The following is a 19,566-nucleotide window of genomic DNA, read 5'->3' on the forward strand; positions in this document are numbered from 1 at the left end:
TGAGTAAAAGTAAGGGTAGCCTAAAAAGCAGCATATTCTGATTCACTACAACCTGACTTTGAGTACATTAAGGACCACCTACCTTCACACCAATAATGGTCTTGCGATGGTAAAAACAGCAGAGAAAGTCTATGAGTGTCTGAAGAGCACTGCGACCCTTAGGCATTTTCAGAACCTTTGTCCCAGGGACCAAGAACCTGTTTCAGAAAGCAAAGCAAATGGCTCCTTCCCAGCTCCTTTCCAAAGCTCCCACTGAGCTCTTGTTTTTAGCTTAGCTGCTGCCTGCTGTGACTTCTCTACTTGCCTCCCCCCTGGCCATACTTTTAATCCCAGCAGTTTCCTCAGTGAAAGTTGATCCTGTCATCTGGGCATTTTCTGCTTGCTTCCATGGAGCAGGGATCAGTATCCTCATGGGATTGCATGCAGCCTGCCAATGACATCCTAACCCTCGGGGGGGGGGGGGGGGGAGAGAGAGAGAGAGAGAGAGACTCTTTTCTAGTTGGGAATCCCCGAGATTAAACAAACATACAACCACACACACCCCAATCAAATTACACTATGTACTTAATTTGAAAGTAGTTGTTATACTCCAGAAACTTTGTTTATGTAGCTGCCACAAACTATGTCGAATTGGTTGAGACCCTATGAGATATTTGTTGAAAAACTATAGCAAAATGTGCTCCAGAAAAAAATGGAGTTTAATAAACTTTTTTGATATATGTATGAGGGAACCAATTAGGAAGTGACATTTATAACTCAGGAACAATAATTGCGTTAAGTAGTGCTATTTATGGAGTCCCCGGTGGCGCAGTGGGTTGACCCGCTGAGCTGCTGAACTTGCTGATTGAAAGGTCACAGGTTCGAATCCGGGGAGCAGCATGAGCTCCCGCTGTTAGCCCCAGCTTCTGCATTTTGAAAAGATGCTAAATTTGAGTAGATCAATAAGTATCACTCCGGTGGAAAGGTAAGCATTCCATGCAGTCATGCCGTCCACATGACTTTGGAGGAGTCTACGGACAACGCCAGCTCTTCGGTTTAGAAATAGAGATGAGCACCAACCCCCAGAGTTGGACATGACTGGACTTAATATCAGGGGGAAACCTTTACCTTTACCTTTAGTGCTATTTATGTCTTCATTTTATTTATACCCCGCTTTTCTCCCCATGAGGAATCAAGGCAGCTATCAAACACACACTTTGGTCCTCATTTAAAACAAAGTGAATGCAAAAAACAAAAAAAATCAATAGTACTGTGTGGATTAGGTTAAAATATAATCAAGATATAATAAATACAATTAAAATGCATTTAAAACACACAATCCTCCAATCCAGATCCCACAACCTCCCCAGTCTAACTAAAAGCATCACCTTTTTCTTAACCGCACCATGCAGTAGCAGAGTCATTGGCCCCCAAACAGGTTCCTCAGCCCAGATGCTGCTCTCCAGCCACAGAGTATGAACAATATCCATGCTTACATCAGCGGCACTGCTAAGTATGTAACTGATAAAGATTGGGGGGAGGGGGGAGAGGGGACATTAAGGAAATAGCTGCCTGACACTGGGATACGTGTCCATGTTCCTCCGCATAATCAAAGATGACGTTATCTTTTAACGTACAGGTAACCAAGGATAGCCGCATCAAGACACTGTTTGTTTTGAATTAGGAAGCCGCTGGCAACCTGCCATGGAACAACACGGAGAGGCCAGTGACATCCTCCTGGGCTGCTCTTTGCGTCACGGTAGCAAACACGAGCCTTATGCTTTTTAATTAAAAGATCAGCCAATGAATTTCCAGGCCTAGTGCTAGTAGTCCCATACAGCTATACCAGGTTTCTGCTAAGAATAATGCTTGCTTCACAAACATTGAGTGCCAGCAACACTCATGAAAAGCCATGCGATTAAAAATTACAATCACAATTACAAAATCTGACAGGAAGGGCGAAGAGTCCATTTCAAAAACATGGATTGAAATCAACTATTTATTTATTATTTATTTATATACCCCATCCTTCTCAAGGGACTCTGCAGTCTCACAAAGGCAAAGTTCAATGCCATATATACCTGCGTGACCGCATCTCTGTAGACGAGCCCACACGATCCCTTCGATCATCCGGAGAGGCCCTGCTCTCGATCCCACCAGCATCGCAGGCATGATTGGTGGGGACGAGAGTGAGGGCCTTTTCGGTGGTGGCCCCTCGACTCTGGAACTCACTCCCTAAAGACATCAGACAGGCCCCAACTCTGGCAGTCTTCAGTGTGTCTTCCCGGAATAATGATCCCATAGCACTTTGTCCTCCAAAGCACTTTACATTTCTTTAGGTCTGCTCGTATGCTCTTCCACAAACACCAGTATCACCTTTCATCCATGTCCCAGCATTATTTCCAATTATAACCCTACATTTGGCCTTCCCACTGTTTTTAATTGTGTGTTGTTTTATTGATAATGTTGCGTATTTTATTGTCTATGTTTTTTTAATTGCTTGTATTGTTGTTATTATTGCTTGTATTATTGTGTTTGGGCTCGGCCTCATGTAAGCTGCACAGAGTCCCTTGGGGAGATGGTAGCGGGGTACAAATAAAGTGTTATTATACACACACACTGGTAAATAAACAACTACATTAAAATCAATCCAATTAAAAATATAAACATCAAAACATCAGTTCAAATCACAAAATCCAAATCATATTCCAGGGCCAATCCAAGTTACTAATCCGTTATTTGTAATCTCTCACTGCGCTGCTTACTGACCAAAACCTTGTTCCCACACCCATGGCTTTATAGTTTTTTTCCCTGAAGGTCAGGAGGGAGGGGGTTAATCTAATTTCACTAGGGAGGGAGTTCTATAGACGAGGGGCTACCATTGAGAAGGCCCTGTCTCTCGTCCCCACGCGCCGTGCTTGCGAAGAGGGTGGGATCAAGAGCAGGGCCTCCCCCAATGATCTTAGCCTCTGAGGTGGATCATAGAGGGAGATATGCTCAGACAGATAAGCTGGGCTGGAACCATTTAGGGGTTTGTGGGCTAAAGCCAGCATTTTGTCTGTTTCAGGCCACAAAATAAATGTCAGGTCATACGTATGTGCCACCACAGTTTTGTGGCAAAAAGAACCACATAAGGCTATCACATTTTCAACCTTTCCATCTAACTGTAGGTCCTACTGAGGGTCCATAACACAATGTGCCTAAAGTAGACAACTTGTGCCTTGGAGATACAAAAACAAAACAAGACAAAAAAACAACTTAGCCATCTCTGAATGTCTCCAGTAAATAATCCATACTGCAGTCTTCAAGGAAACCATCACCACTAAATGTAATTGTACAAGTTGATGTGGAAGAAAATATAATAATAATAATAATAATAATAATAATAATAATAATAATTTATTTGTATTCTGCCTTATCTCCCCAAGGGGAGTCAGGGTGGATTCCAGCATATACAGACACTAAGGCAAACATTCAATACCTAGAAACAATGAAACACAGACACATAGATAAAAGTAAAGGCTTCCGCTTTCATCTCTGGCTCTGAGGGTGGTGGTGCTCATTTCCATTTCAAAGTCGAAGAGTCCACATTGTCCATAGATGCCTCCTAGGTCATATGTCTGGCATGACTGCATGTAGCGTGGTTTACCTTCCTGCTGAGGCGTTATCTATTGATCTACTCATATTTGCATGCTTTCAAACTGCTAGGTTGGAAGACGCTGGGGCTAACAGTGGGAGCTCACTCTGTCCTACATATTCGAACCGCCAATCTTCCGATCAGAAAGCTCAGCAGATTAACCTGTTGTGTACCATGCAAATCTGAACTACAAGAGCCATAATTTAATCACAGGGAACCCACAAATAGGAAAGGGGCTTCATGAGTCTATTATACAAACAATTTGGAAGGGCAGGTTATGAGAAGTCACAACAATGTGTACAATTTGTACCCCCACTTTTCTATTTTTTTAATCATTGGAAATCTGTTCAAGAAGTAAAAATCGAAAAGCTGCATAATATCTTTTGAATTGTGGTTCTAAGAACCATGCATTTGGAAGCACCAACATTCATGCCAAAAGGACAAATTTTTGGTGCAGTTTCATACGACCTAAAATGCTGTTTCTGGTTATGGAAAGTGTTCGAAAACAGGTGGAGAGTACTCTGAGTGAGGAGCAGTAAAGCCATCTCAGAGCTATCCATATATTGCAAAGAAAGCATTGTGGTTCAACTCTGCTGTTTTTGAAGGCTTTCATTGCTGGAATCACTCGGTTGCTGTGAGTTTTCTGGGTTGTATGGTCATGTTTCAGAAGCATTCTGTCCTGACATTTCGTTCACATCTGTGGCATGCATCCTCAGAGGTTGTGAGGCCTGTTGGAAACTAGACAAGTGGGATTTATATATCTGTGGAATGTTGTTCTCTGCTGCTTCCAGATGGACAGCTCCTAGTGCTATCGAATAGGAAGGGACCATGCAGCTAATCTCTCCTTCCTTAACAGATTGTTGTGGTAAGAATAAAGTTAGTGCGAAAACACAGGAGATTTAAAATACATTTCCATTAAAGTTTGCATAAGAGGAAGGAGGAGTACACACTAAAAGCCAAATTGGGAAGCACTCTTCAACATCATTACTATAGATTAACTCAAGATATTGCATTTTTTAATGTTCCCCCAAGTCAAAAATATTTGTCCTGAGAAAGCTAGTACATCATGAAGAAGGATTCTAACATCAGTTTTCTATACTCAAATGTAAATATTACTGGCTTGTTGTTTTAATGTGGGGGAAAATTCTAACATGGAGTTCATTAGGATCGGGAAACGGATGTATGTGTAATACTCTCAAAAATACTAAAACATTCCAAAGATGACATTTCCAAAATCCAAGCAAATTAAAGTTAATGGGGGTTTTTTTTTAAAAAAAAATCAGGACTATAAATAGTTTTGTCCAACACAAAATGTTTATTATGAGACAGCCATTTAAATAGCTTCAAGAATGAGGTCAGATATTTATACTTATGAAGAGAACTTTCAATATTTAATTTTAGGGATTTAATTTTAGATGAAATGAGACATCCCTTGTGAAACAAATGAATTGACAACTTATCTAGGAGGCAGCTAGCCAACAGATGTTTTATATAAATAGATTCCTTCCTAACAACTTCATTCTATATTTTTGGCAAGACATGTTCTATATGACAGCAGTCCACCCTCCAGATCCACAGATTCTGCATTAACAGATTTGATTGCCAATGGCTTGAAAAATCCCCCCTCAAAAAAGGAGGGATAATTTATAATAGGGATGCCAATTGACTTCACCATTACGTATAATGGGATATATAATGGCATTATGGGCCATGGTGGCACAGCGGGGTAAACCACTAAACTGCAGAACTTGCTGACTAGAAGGTCGTCAGTTCAACTCTGTAGGACAGGGTGAGCTCCCATTGTTAGTACCAGCTTCTGCCAACCTAGGAGTCGAAAACATGCAAATGTGAGTAGATCAATAGGTACTGCTCTGGCGGGAAGGTAATGGTGCTCCATGCAGTCATGCCAGCCACATTACCTTGGAGGCATCTACAGACAACGCCGGCTCTTCAGCTTAGAAATGGAGATGAGCACCAACCCCCAGAGCTGGATTCAACTAAACTTAATGGCAAGGATAGCCTTTACCTTTTAATGGCATTTGAGCATCCAAGGCTTTTGATATCAATGGCCTGACTGGGGACTAAACCCTAATGATACCTGGACCCAAACCCCAATGGATACCAAAGGGCTCAATGTATCCCTGTTTTATTGAGAGAGGACAATATACTTTTACAGACCCTAAATTACAATAGATATTCTGGACGAACTAATTCAAATGAGGAAAAATTGCACCTAAAATAAAGTACACTAGTTACACAGTTGTTTATAACAATTTGGAAAGCTTTGTCAGAAAGCTGATGCTTGTAGCAGTCAAAGTAAAGCATCTGTTCATTGAATCCAGTTCACAATGGATAAATGCCAGAAACTATTCCAGACCTCAAGGAAAACATAGTCTATTTTAATATGTCCATTCAGACTGAAAACAGCAATTACATTGTTGCTAAGATTAACGAACAGCACTTTTTTGTGAATTTAGTCCAAGTTCTATAGCGGGTAAGTAAAAAAAAATTCTACAAGTGCTTGAAATCCCATTGACTTCAAGGAGCAAATTTAATCCTTTTTCTGGAATAAATGAGATTTCAAATAGCTGAGTTTGGATTGAAAATGTTCTTGATATCTTGGCAGATCACGTGCTAAACATCAATCAACAATGTGATGAGGCAGCCAAAAAAGGCCAATGCAATTCTAGGTTGCCTTGCTAACACAGTATAGCGTCCAGACTAGCTAAACCTTACCTGCAGATCAGTACCAATGAGTAATGCAATGGCTAGCTGGGTATGTTTAAATAGGAGAAGAGATGATTGAAAGGTGATATAATCACCATATTTAAATATGTAGTATCATGTAAATATTTCGGATGCTAGAGCAGTGGTTCTCAACCTATGGGTCCCCAGGTGTTTTGACCTACAATTTCCATTAATCCCAGGCCAATTTAGCAGCTGTTAGGATTTCTGGGAGTTGAAGGCCAAAATATCTGGGGACCCACAGGTTGAGAACCATTGTGCTAGGCTTGTCTATGCTTGCCCTATCCCCAAATTGGACCACAAGTGTTTCTAGACAGCCAGACAATATCCTTAACATGGGGTAAACTCTTCCAAAACCAGGTTAAATCAGTTTTACCCACATTAAGTAATGTTAGGGAATGCGCCGGAGTTTCGATGTAAATTCAGCCCCATACTTCAGGGTATCCCAGTGAAAGCTCTAACCTGAACCGGTCCACTGACCACATAGATTAGTGCCAGCATCCACTTTACCCTGTGCTTAAGGGAAAAAGAAATTAATCAGGTATGTGTTTCCCTCTCTGTTGCCTCAGTAGGCCATGAGCACTGAAAAACTCATAGATATAGCCGGACACTTTTGAAAACATTAGCAAAGATGCCTATACAACCGGGGGGGGGGGGGGGGGGGGAGAGAAGGGGGATGTTGATTGGCAGTCTCCCTTCCAGGTACTAATTAGTTACAGGCCAAAACATCTGGGGACCCACAGGTTGACAACCACTGCTCTCAATCCCACCCCTAGAAAAACATCAGCAGTGACAGATCTTTGAAGTAAAACCTAATGCGGGCTATAGAGCGGTTTTTAGTTGATATTGTATTGTATTGTATTAATTGTTTCTTTTTAATCTATTGTGTTATTGCTATTGCATTTTATTGTAACTGTTGGCATCGAATTATGCCGGATGTAAGCCGCCCTGAGTCCCCCCTAGGGGGTGAGAAGGGCGGGGTAGAAATGACCGAAATAAATAAATAAATAAATAAATAACAATACAACACATGTCTTTGTGAAATAATGGAAGAATATATTGTGTGCATGTGTGGAATAACATAACAACTGGAAACATCCACTTGAGATGTGCAACGGGAAACATTTTTTTGTTATTTCCCAAATATTATTTTGTTGGATTGTTTGGGGAACTGGGGAGCATTTTCTCCCTTTTATTATTCAATCAAATGGAATACATAAACTCACTGTTGTTTTTAAAATAGCTTTCAAAAACAACGATACAAGCTCCGAGTAGGAGGCAATGAAGCAGGCATCACATGAGTCTCTAGAGAGCCAGTGACAGTCAAAGGAGATAATATTCAGCAAGACAGACATATAACGCAGCTTCTTATATTCCAAACTGCACACATTGATTTGGCAACAATGTTCGGAGATCAGGATCCTCGATTCCTCGGGAACCAATGATATTTTCCCCAAATATGTCCCCAATCACCACAAGCACAATCAGAGGGAACCTTGCTAACAATTATACCATTCCACTAAAGCAATTATCTTCAATCTGGGTGATATATAACAATGTTTTAATGCCAATCTATTTTATGTACACTTTGATTAAATAAGCAGCCAAAGTCTCCAGGATGCCACATGGAGGCACACATTGCACTTCCTTTGTTACACAATCTGAGACCATTTCTAAAATCTCATTAGGCAAGAAACTACACTCTGGCTCCCTCACATGGATAGATACGCAGCACTACATTTACTGTTTCCATTTGCTTTCTCTGAAAAAGAAGGAAGTGACTTGTCAAGGCTGAATCCAAGGCTGAATCCAAGATAAAAAATAACTGTCTGGTACTCAGGGTGCATTCCTTAATTTGGGGACTCTCATTTAAGTGGGAAGTAAAATTAAAATAGCCCCATGAATGAGTGAAGGTCAGTTACGTAAAACTTTGCCCTCAGCATTGTCAAATATAGCAATTTTCCTTGTATTTTTTCCTGCCTCTTTGTTGATTTAGTACATTTATACCTCATCTTTCTTTCACAGAAAAATTCAAAGCAGTGTATATAAGGTTCCAAATAAAATAAAAATAAAATAAAATCCAAACACTAAGAAGAGCCAGAGTTGTTTAGCTTCAGCAAAGTGAATGAATCACGTGTTTGCAAGTGCACAATTAACACTGAATTTCTTTAAATGAGAGGAAAAGATGCAGTTGGTAGAGATTAAGGCTGTTTTGTTTCTTCGTTTGATGTTTCTGAGAATAAAGCTGATTCTTGAGTTCAGAAACCTAAATTTCCTCCCAGAATTGTCCAATCCTGGATTCTGGGTCTTTTTCAAGACCATGACCAATTCTGGAAAGGATTTTTATATAGGTTGATTCAATACAATTGGCCATGGGAGATCTGTAGTCTTTATAGCCTTCAAAAGGCTCAATTTAATTAAAGGTTGGATTCTTGTGATTATAAGATGGCTATGCACTGATAAGGTTCCCTGATGGCACAGCGGATTAAACTGCTGAGCTGCTGAACTTGCTGACCAAAAGGCTGGGGAGTAGGGTGAGCTCCTGCTGTTAGCCTCAGCTTCTGTCAACCTAGCAGTTTGAAAACATGCCAATGTGAGTAGATCAATAAGTACCACTCCTGCAGGAAGATAATGGTGCTCCATGCAGTAATGCTTACCACATGACCTTGGAGGTGTCTACGGACAACGCCAGCTCTTCAGCTTAGAAATGGAGATCAACATTACTCCCCGGAGTCGGACATGACTAGACTTAATATAAGGGGAAACCTTTACCTTTTATAGTGTCTTTCACTTTGTTAAACAAGATTCCAACAAGGAGCTCCCATAGTGCAAATTATGCATATGTTCAATAAGGGGACACATATGTATATGAATCAGAGGTTTCTGTGCAACGTGCAGATAGAGCTCTAGATTTATCATGCTTGGCTTAGACTTTGCTATCACAACCCACATTGTTCTGGGTCCTTTTTAGACCCATAATCAATCTCTTCCCATCCACAAACTTGGAAGGAAAGTGTTGTATCTCAGTGTTTTACGTGTGAAAGGTACCAAGTTCAACCCTTGGCATTTCTGGATGGAGCTTGAAAATCCCTGCTCTGAAACACTAAAGAGAAAGTAAAGTAAGTATAGACTAGAGATGGTTAAACATATGACCTCCTCCTCATGTTATGAACTCTCTACTAGTAAACATGGTGGCAGAATGATGGACTCGTAGTGCAACAATATTTGGAGGCCACAAATTGTCCGTTCCTGGTGTGTCTATGTGGTATTGACTAAAATCAGTGGGTCAACTGCTTGATTTGGCACAAATTTATGGTCTTGACACTGGGTCAGGAATTATGTTATGAATAAGTTTAGATATCAGGCCATAAGGAATAGGGTACATACCTGTTTCATTCCTGTTCTGGTTTTATCCCTATCCACGTTGTATAATTACTGCACTTAACTGCCATGGCTCAATGCTATGAATCATGAGAGTTGTACATTTTACAAGGCCTTGGGCCCGTCAACACAGCCCTATATCCCATAATATCAAGGCAGGAAATCCCACAATATTTGCTTTGTACTGGGTTATCTGAGTCCACACTCAGATAATGTGGGATTTTCTTCCTTGATATTCTGGGATATAGGGCTGTATGGAAGGTGTTACACCAAACCACAACCTCCGGGATTCCATAACATTATGTCCAACTGCATTAATTCCAGTGCAGAGGCATCCTTAAATAGGAACTACTGTCCAACAGCAGGATTTTTTTAAAAAGTTATTATTTTGGATTTTTTTTCTTTTCAAAATCTCTCCACTTCCACACATGTAGAAATCGTGTATCTTCTGAATTTCTGGAAGCAGGAGTTTCTAGCATTTGAACATCAAATTTGGATTGACCCAGAAAACACCCTTCTAGTTTGGGTTGTTGTAGGTTTTTCGGGCTATATGGCCATGTTCTAGAAGCATTCTCTCCTGACACTTTGCCTGCATTTGTGGCAAGCATCCTCAGAGGTTGTGAGGTTAACCTCTGAGGATGCTTGCCACAGATGCAAGTGAAGCATCAGGAGAGCATGCTTCTAGAACATGGCCATATAGCCCGAAAAACCTACAACAAGCCAGTGATTCCGGCCATGAAAGCTTTCGACAACACCCTTCTAGTTTATTACACTAGAGGGCAGTGCACCACCACAAGGCATACTTTTTCAAATCAGATACACCTAAATAAGCCTAAACTAAAGATTCAAGAAATTACACATCTGGATCAAGCAAAAGACAGAACACAGGTCATTCATATTACATAATGACAAAATGTGTATTGTTTTATGTATTGGGTCCTTGGCTGTTCCTTGCAAGGCTTTCCACCTTAGCTAACATGTGAAGTAAAAAAAAAGTTTTAAAGAGCTTCTACAAATTGGATTAATTTATGTAACATCTATCCTCATTAAAAAAATCCTCATGTTTAATAGTCCACACCTCCTACAGAATGGAAACGTAACAATAAGTTTGGGAGAATCTCTTCCCATTTGTGCTTGTTTCCCAATGGCCACTTCTCAGCCTCACTTTATTTGTTCTCATAATATTATTACCTTTGCTTCAGTACAATTCTTGGGATTCCTACAGATGAGGAGACAGGTTTCATCTTTCGGATGCCCCTTCACTCCTACGGCACGGATAGATACAGCACTCTCTCACGTTCAGCCATAAGAGACTCTGGGTCTGGCAGAAAGTGCTAAGATCTGAAGAGACTCTCCATTTGCAAGCCACAACAAGCACATTACTGTACCAGGCGCCTAGGGCTAGTGTTTGCCAGCACTTCCTGTCATCGCTATGACTGGGGCTGAGTTACACAGTTGAAAGATATTCTATAATGGCTGAAAGACGAATGGAAGAATTCTCTCACTAGGTCAAATCTGGGCAAAGGGAGAAGGAAGACTCTCCCAAGAATGAGAAGTTCAGCCTCAATACTGTTGAACACAGTGCCCCCTTGGTCAGTTTGGTTTGCTTTTGAGGAGGGTCAGTATACATTCGCAATCCTTTAATCCTTAAGAGCAACTATTGTTTTTAAACAGAGGGAACATGTAGGATTCAAAGATGCAACAACTTTGGCTTGATCCACTGAGTAAACTCTCAACATGGAGGTACACAACAAAAAGATAGGTTAACACTTTACGTTCCTGAGCTAACAGTACTAGGGAGTTTGCTCTGTCCTTCTCCATATCTACCAATGATATTAAGAAACAGCCCAAAATCCTTTGTGAGTGGGTCAGGTATGGCCTCTGGGGGTCATATTGCCCATGGCACAATGGGTTAAACCCTTGTGCCAGCAGGACTGCTGTCCAAAAGGTTGGTGGTTTGAATCCGGGGAATGGGGTGAGCTCCTGTCTGTCAGCTCCAGCTTCTCATGCAGGGACATGAGAGAAACCTCCCACAGGATGGTAAAACATCTGGGCGTCCCCTGTAGATGGCCAATTCTCTCACCCCAGAAGCGACTTGCAGTTCCTCAAGTCACTTCTGACATGAAAAAGAAATTGTTGGGTTGTCAGTTGTCCATTACATCTTCAGTCCTCCATCAAACTACATTAGGTCTTCAAATGTTCACAGAACTGCCCTTGTTCCATTTCTGATCTTTCAAGCATTTTACTGAACGTAAGCACCCTGTGGCTGAAACCCTTGAAAACTGTGAATCACTTCCTACGCTACATGTTTCATGACACTCATTAGGTGGGAGATTAAAAGAGTCAACAAATGCTACCACTTCCCAGACTGAGTCAGATAATCTAGACAGCACAGGTCATCCTGAAAAGGTTCCTTCAAAGGGCAACTACTCACAGCTTCCAAAGTGAGTAGTTCAAGAACAAGTGAATTCTGAGGGTACGTTTTGCAAGTGTTTGCGCGTTCTCCATGATAACACAACAATGAGTGAAGACAGACAAAATCTGCTGGCTCTGAGCAATTTATTTCTAATATCTTTCCTCCTTCATGTCTAAGAGCCCTTCCAGACAGGTCCTATATCCCAGGATCTGATCTCGGGTTTTCTGTTTATTCCAGATTATCTGGCAGTGCGGACTCATATAATCCCAATTAAAACAAAAAACCTGGGATCAGATCCTGGGATATAGGACCTGTCTGGAAGGGCTCCAAGGCAACTGTGCTCTTTTCCTTTTGCTGTCACTATCTACACTGGTGTAGAAATATGACTTCAGCTCAATACCAGGGAACTTTGTTTGTGGCACTGCACATCTGGCATCTATATAAAAACATATTGGCACACGGTGAGGAACTCATATTTAGAGCTATCTATCTATGGCAATTCTATATTATAGCAGAGAAGTGGTTAGAATAATAACCTACTAATACCTATACTGGCCAGTTCACTGGATACACTCTAAAATACTAACTTTTCCAAGCTCTGAGATTAATAGCAGTGAAGGGGGCTGAAAACAGTGTAAGAAAAGGCTAGGCAAAAGTGCATTTCCACATCTGCTTGAGGCCATGACGGAAAGTAATAACACACACCAAGTATTTTTGAGGTTTTAGGCATGGGAGAGACTTGCAAAGTCTAGTAATCTGTTGATTATTTTCTAAAGCTTTGTTTTTAAATATATTGCCTAATGAATGGGGTTACACTATCTAAGGGGGTGAAAGCAAAAAAAAGGGGTCAATGTTTCAGCAGACACATATCTTTTTAAATAAAATTATCTTTATATTTATATATTACCACAAAAAACATTTTCATAAGCCCAGCTTATCTGAATTGTACTTGCATACCTACAAGCTTAAAATACGATACTAATTTGTTTTTTGAACCTTCTAATGCCCATGAGCAATACCCAATGACAATGACACTTCAAATAACGTGGTTTCGTCTACGCACGCTGCAAGCATTTGTTGTTGTTTTCATTGTAGCTGGTGTTTTTGTTTTTTTTTAAATAGATGTTTTATTTTGTCAGATTTCCTGGTATTTTGACCACAATATTGTGGTGTAGTCTAGTATTGAAGGAAGTTTGCCCAGTGGAGGTAAAATTCATGGTTTCACTCCCACAGAGTGGATGACACCAACCCTAGTAAGCTACTTACTTCCATTCCTTACTTTAATATTCATTGACATAAGATGGATAAAAATGCAATTACATCTTCAAGCCATTTCTGATTATCATGAAGCACCATTCATAATATGTTTCATATCAAGCCTTTAAAAAAAAAGGTTCGGTTTTCCCAGCAAAAACATGAATCTAGCTTGTGAGTTGGTGACACACAAGGACAAGAATGTTAGGGCTGGCTATTGGTCATGAGTGTAATCATTGTCTACCTAAGGAGGAGCAAGAATGTGCTTAGTTTTAATTTGGCAAAAGTAATAAAAATCAATTACTCTTAATTCTCTCTTGATTTACTACCCAATAAATGTCACGAGAAGAGTAGAAATGCTTCCTACCAAGGGAGGTCAGGCTCTATAAAACTGTGGATTGGGCTACACAACCCGAGAGCATTGTTTTCCATTCCCAAAGGAAATATTGGACAGATTGAACTGTTGATTGTTGAAATGGAGAGTGGGTGGGTTATGAAGCTGAGGATGGGTGGTCAATGGTTGCTAGGGACAAAGACTCAAAGAGTTCCTGCTGATACTACGTAGGGAGACTTACAAGAGGGTCTTGAAAAAAATATAGAATGTCACATTTATCTCTAGGCACATCTTAGGGTGATGGCCTTTGTTTTCAACTTAGTTCCTTGATATAAAATTTAGAGATAAATACCGTAATCAACTGTTAGAGAACAGCGGAGAATCCATGTCCATTCCAACACATTTGTTGGGTTACAAATTCTATAATGCCCAAAACTCTTCATGTGGACTGCAGCAGAGAGAGATTGGATGGCTAACATCTAGGGCAACAGTTCCCAACCTGTGGACCGCTGCCCACAAAACCTGAAATAAGGTCTATGGCTCTAGATTATTAAAATGGTTTTCTGTAGGGGAGCAGATGGGGACTACTACATGGCACAGGTCCTGTAACAGAAACTAGAGCTGATGTGGTTTGTCCAATGCAATTTTCTGAATCAGCACCTCAAATAACCAACCTGAACTTAAAGTTAACCAAAAACTAATGAGTAACTCTCTTGGTACTAATGTTGGAGAGTGGTCCCTGGTCAAAGTGGTCCCTGGTCAAGTGATCCCTGGACAAAAAAAAGGTTGGGAACCATTGATTTAGAGGCCACAGGTAGGTTTTCCCAAGGTTATACCAGTCATGATGTCAATTTTGAAGAAAAAACACTTCATTTCATTCTTACTAAGGCCACTATTTTTCTATGAAAGCTTACTGGAGATCTTTGCACTACTTGTTTTCACATACACCACAGATCTGTAGGCTCTAAGCACTAAATGTCTTGATCAAGGTGGATGTATCTTCTTCTGTCGCCTCATAAATAGATTGATTAGCACTAGTATGTGCATGAAACTGAACATATAGAAGAAACTAGTGCACTGCTTGTACATCCTTAAAGTATGCTCAAATTATGCATACATAATACAGTAAAAGATCCACTGCTACATTAGATCTCGTGTTCTTTCTTAGAAAACAGTCATGAGCAATTGACCGAGTCATACGATTGCAAAACCAATGCAGACAAGTTGCTGCAGAATAAATTAATATAGCATTAATGCAGCACAGAGGAAGAAGAGATATTTTAGCAGTTTGTAATCAGTGGAACTTGGGTGAGTAATGGTTCTTGGTGTGAAAATATGAATGACAAAGGTAGATAGGAACATTCCTATTGTAACTAGTGAAACTTAAAACAGGTGTGGTGGAGTCTCACACTGGTGTCCTCTACCTTCTCTTAGACCCAGAAGACTATAAACAATAGGCAGGTTCCATGTTGGCCATGTAAACCAGATTAAGAAGGGCAGAATAAAGATTCACGTCAAAAAGCAAACATGGGATTATTCTCATGGTGAGACTCCTTTCATTTTGTTCATATTTTTGAAAAGGTTAAAGTAAAGGTAAAGGTTTCTCCTTGACATTAAGTCTAGTTGAATCCGACTCTGGAAGGTAGTGCTCATCTCCATTTCAAAACTGAAGAGCTGGCATTATCTATAGACATCTCCTAGGTCGTGTGGCCAGCATGACTGCATGGAGTGCCATTACCTTTCCACCTGAGCAGTACCTACTGATCTACTCACACCTGCATGTTTTGAACTGTTAGGTTGGCAGGAGCTGAGGCTAACAATGGGAGTTCACCCCATCCTGAGGATTTGAATCTTCTGGTCAACAAGTTCAGTAGCTAATTTAACTAATTTATGATGCCATAAAATCTCCAGCAAGCGTGCAAAAGAATGAGGAAGTACTCCATCAGTGTCACAAATGAACAGTGAAATGACAGCTCCCCTGGTGACCAGAATACCCTCATGAAGCTGGAATATTAAATAGCCTCTGTGTAACTGTCTATATATGTTGTGTGTCTATGGCATTGAATGTTTGCCGTATATATGTACATTGTAATCCACCCTGTTTCAAAGGTAACATAACTAAAACTGCCCTTGATAAATTAAGATGGCAGGTTCTGGCTATAACCTTTCCAGAAAACTATTATAAATCTATAATTATGCCTATCAGGTGATCTTCCAGACACACCTACGGGGTACTATGCTCAGGGCTGTCTGAGACAGAATAACAAAGAGCCTTGAAATAATCTAGGACTCTTATTGGCAAAGTTATTTTCACATCTGAGAAGGAAAATCCCACAAGCCCTATTCCCGGGGAGCACAACCTCTTTAATAATGAATTCAGTGACTAACCACCTCTCTTTGCAGCAGCCAAAACCAACAGCCTGGGGCAGCTGCCTCACTCTGCTCAACGGGAGTGCCAACCCTGATGATTGTTCAAAGATTGTGCCCAGCCATCAGGATTCGAAGAAAATCTTCCTTTTAAGGAAAAAATTAAATCCACCTTTCTTTCCTAAGATCCAGGCAAAGTAGAGACACAACCCTTTTCTATACAGAACATATTTTCAATATTATTTGTCGCTGGGGGAGGGCTAAGGAACACTTCAGCAAATTTTATTGCAAATGCATTTAATGTTGTTTTCTTTCACACTCGCAACTTACTGTTCCAATTTTCCCTTCTCTCCCATAAGATACTGGGATGTTAGGAGTATTTGGGCAAGCCAAAAATCCCCCAAAAGTCAGTTCATTTGTTTAGTTTGTCTTTATCCCACCCTTCCACTCCCCAAACTCCAAATATCAGGGAAAGAAAAAGTAATTTTAAAGTGTGTTCCACTATTGAATTTGTTTTGCCCTAATAAAAAGCATCTCTCTTTCCTTCTTTCATGACTCCATTTCCCCAAAATATCTGAACACCAAATTCTTTTCATTGCTTCCATGTGAGCAGCCAGCCCAAAGTGGATTGGTCTGTTTTCACTGAGGAATAAAAGCCGGTTCTAAAAGAACTATTTAACTGTGACCAGAGTTTCAGCCTCGCAAACAGAACAAAAGAAGAGCTCTAGTCATATGGCCGCTTCTCAGTACATTCACTTGTTCGTGGGCCCATTTTTGTATAATTAGCAGCCTCCTTTTTAATCTGCCGAATGACCTAATGCATCAATACTTTAGATGTTATAAAAAGCATTCATTTGCATTCAGCGATTACAAATGCGATTCCCTATCTGCCTTTAGAGTCATTGGAAAAAAGAGTTGCCCCAAGAATTTAGGTCACAAATGAGCAGGCTAAAAATATCTCTGGTTCTCATGTGTTTCTGAGTAACATTAGTAGGAAGTAAAATCCATCCCTTCTGCTTTCACTCTGCACTCTGTAGACAGATCTCTTAATTTACATCTAAAGTGCAACTAATCGTTTGCTTCTAAGACAGACAGAAGTGCTTGTCAAACAAGGGAAAGTACAGGCGGTGGATGTTAAAACGATATAACAAACCTACAACAAAGATGTTATTCAAAAGCAGACTACAAAGGAGTTCAAATGGGTGACGCTACTAGGCTCTCTGTTTTTGTGTGTACATTGTCATTATTCTTTTGAAACTGCCCAAAGTCTGATTAATCTTCCAACTGGTTTGCCAAGACACCCAATCAATCATATTCTAGGGATGGGTTTGTTGTTGTTGTTGTTGTTGTGTGCCTTCAATTAGTTTCTGACACCAAGGTAACCCTATCATTGGGGTTTTCTGGGACTGAGAGTACGTGACTTATCCAATGCAACTCAGTGAGTTTTCACAACCTGGCAAGGAACTGAATCATGTAGTCTAACACTCAGACCACTACAACACATGCAGATGACCATTTACCAAGTGGTAAGTTACCATGATGTAAGTTGTAACAATCTAGCAAGGTGGAAAGAGGATGCCATCTTACACCAGCAATTGATTTGTAGCCTGAAAGCATGGTCAGCAATAGTGGTAAAATTGGGTTGCTACAAGTTTTCTGAGCTGTATGGCCATGTTTTCCAGAAGCATTCTCTCCTGACGTTTCGCCCACATCTATAACAGGCATCCTCAGAGGTTGTGAGGTTTGTTGGAAACTAGGAAAGTGGGGTTTATACATCTGTGGAGTATATACATCTGTTGATTAGCACTGAATAGCTTTGCAGCTTCAATGCCTGGCCGCTTCCTGCATGGGGGAATCCTTTGTTGGAAGGCGATTAGACGACCCTGATTGTTTCTTATCTGAAATTCCCCTGTTTATTGAGTGTTGTTCTTTACTTACTGTCCTAATTTTAGAGTTTTTTTAAGACTGGTAGCCAGATTTTGTTCATTTTCAGTTTCCTCCTTTCTATTGACAGTGTCCACATGCTTGTGTATTTCAATGGCTTCTCTGTGTAGTCTAGCATAGTAGTGGTTAGACTGGTCCAGCATTTCTGTGTTTTCAAACAATATACTGTGTCCAGCATATTCTTCTTCTTGTCATTTAGCAGGACAATACCAGCTTTCAAAGTGACAATTTGCAAACGAGGTTAAATTACTGGTGGTGGATACCTATGGGATACTGACTCTCTCACATTAACATTTCCAAGCAGGGGCAAGCAGTAGACAAATCCAAGTACAAACAAAGAGAGACACACCAATAAATATATATATGCACTACAAAAGAAGAAATCGCAATACCTATTTCAGACATCTGACTTCCCTTCATATAAAACAGCATGAAGTTAGGTCAACCAGGAAAGAGGACTTAGTCGGGATTGAGAGCCTTCTTCTGGTAAAGACTTTCAGAACCTGATTACCTTAACACCAGCAAGGACTTCTATCTGCCTGTATTAATAAACCTTGCCCAGGGATGGGTCATAAACATTAAGGGCATGAACATTGAGAGCAGTAAATTGTACTGAGTTTCTGTTCCCTCTTCCAGTTTCTGGTCATAACACTGAGATATGGCATCGGCACATTGAACATTTTCTTAAAGAAACACACAGTGACAGCCAATGTAGAATGAAGACAAGGAAATCAATAATATGACAATGTGCTATCATGAGGTTAGTAGACAGAAGAGGGAAGATTGAAAATGGGGCTCTCATTTTGCACACTGGATCTATAGTCTTCAATACATTGACTATCACGTTACATAACAAGGGAATACAAACCATTTAAGAAAGATTAGATGCAGAACCAGAGATCTTAGAAAACTGATACAGCTCATCCAGTGTAGTCTACACATGCACTGTTAGCAGATCTGTAAGATTTCAGACAAGGACCTTTAGTAAACTGTAGTATAAATCTGGTTTATTTGGGGGGGAAAGCTTGGAGGAGGAGGAAGAGGAGAAGGGAACCATGGAGCCCCTCAATATGTTTTGTGGAGCCCCAAGGGCTCCATGGAGCACATTTTGAGAACCGCTGGTATATAGGGTTGTTTTCAGATTCAAGGCATACCACTGTACTGACAAGCCAATGCTTATATGTAGCAAGTTTTCAATAGTCAGCTTTCCTTTCTTGCATTTAGCCTACTGGAGCAAAGTTTGAGAACCTCTGACCTACAGCCTAAAGCAAATTAATAGTTTATCCAGACGTCTGTCCAATCCATTGATTGCACCTATATGGTTATAATCCCTTGCACATCCTTTCAAGTCCTGATGTCTCAGTGAGACATTATTTGTGCCAGTTATAGTTCTTGCCACAGGAAACTCCACAAAACATTTCTGGAACACCATATGGCACAATAATGTATGGGTAATTATTTAAAACATCATGTTCCAATATCCTTGAATTGTATGTCCAAATCTCTACG

The 19,566-nt window shown here is 40.4% G+C and overlaps 1 protein-coding gene across 3 annotated transcripts in view; it reads right to left on the reverse strand.

Moving 5' to 3' along the window:
- BCAR3 (BCAR3 adaptor protein, NSP family member) overlaps positions 1–19,566 on the reverse strand; it is a 142,360-nt gene that overhangs the window by 45,468 nt on the left and 77,326 nt on the right. Inside the window, exon 1 of one of the 3 annotated variants that reach the window (XM_060773978.2) lies at positions 83–275. The exons of the other annotated variants lie outside the window; for them this stretch is intronic. Within the exon in view, the coding sequence (XP_060629961.2) occupies positions 83–166 (84 nt within the window). The 5' untranslated portion in view covers positions 167–275. Of the gene's footprint in view, positions 1–82; positions 276–19,566 lie in introns of those variants that run through there. 3 annotated transcript variants of the gene reach the window in all.

Source organism: Anolis sagrei, chromosome 4, assembly GCF_037176765.1.
Source record: "Anolis sagrei isolate rAnoSag1 chromosome 4, rAnoSag1.mat, whole genome shotgun sequence".
Classification (NCBI taxonomy): domain Eukaryota; kingdom Metazoa; phylum Chordata; class Lepidosauria; order Squamata; family Dactyloidae; genus Anolis; species Anolis sagrei.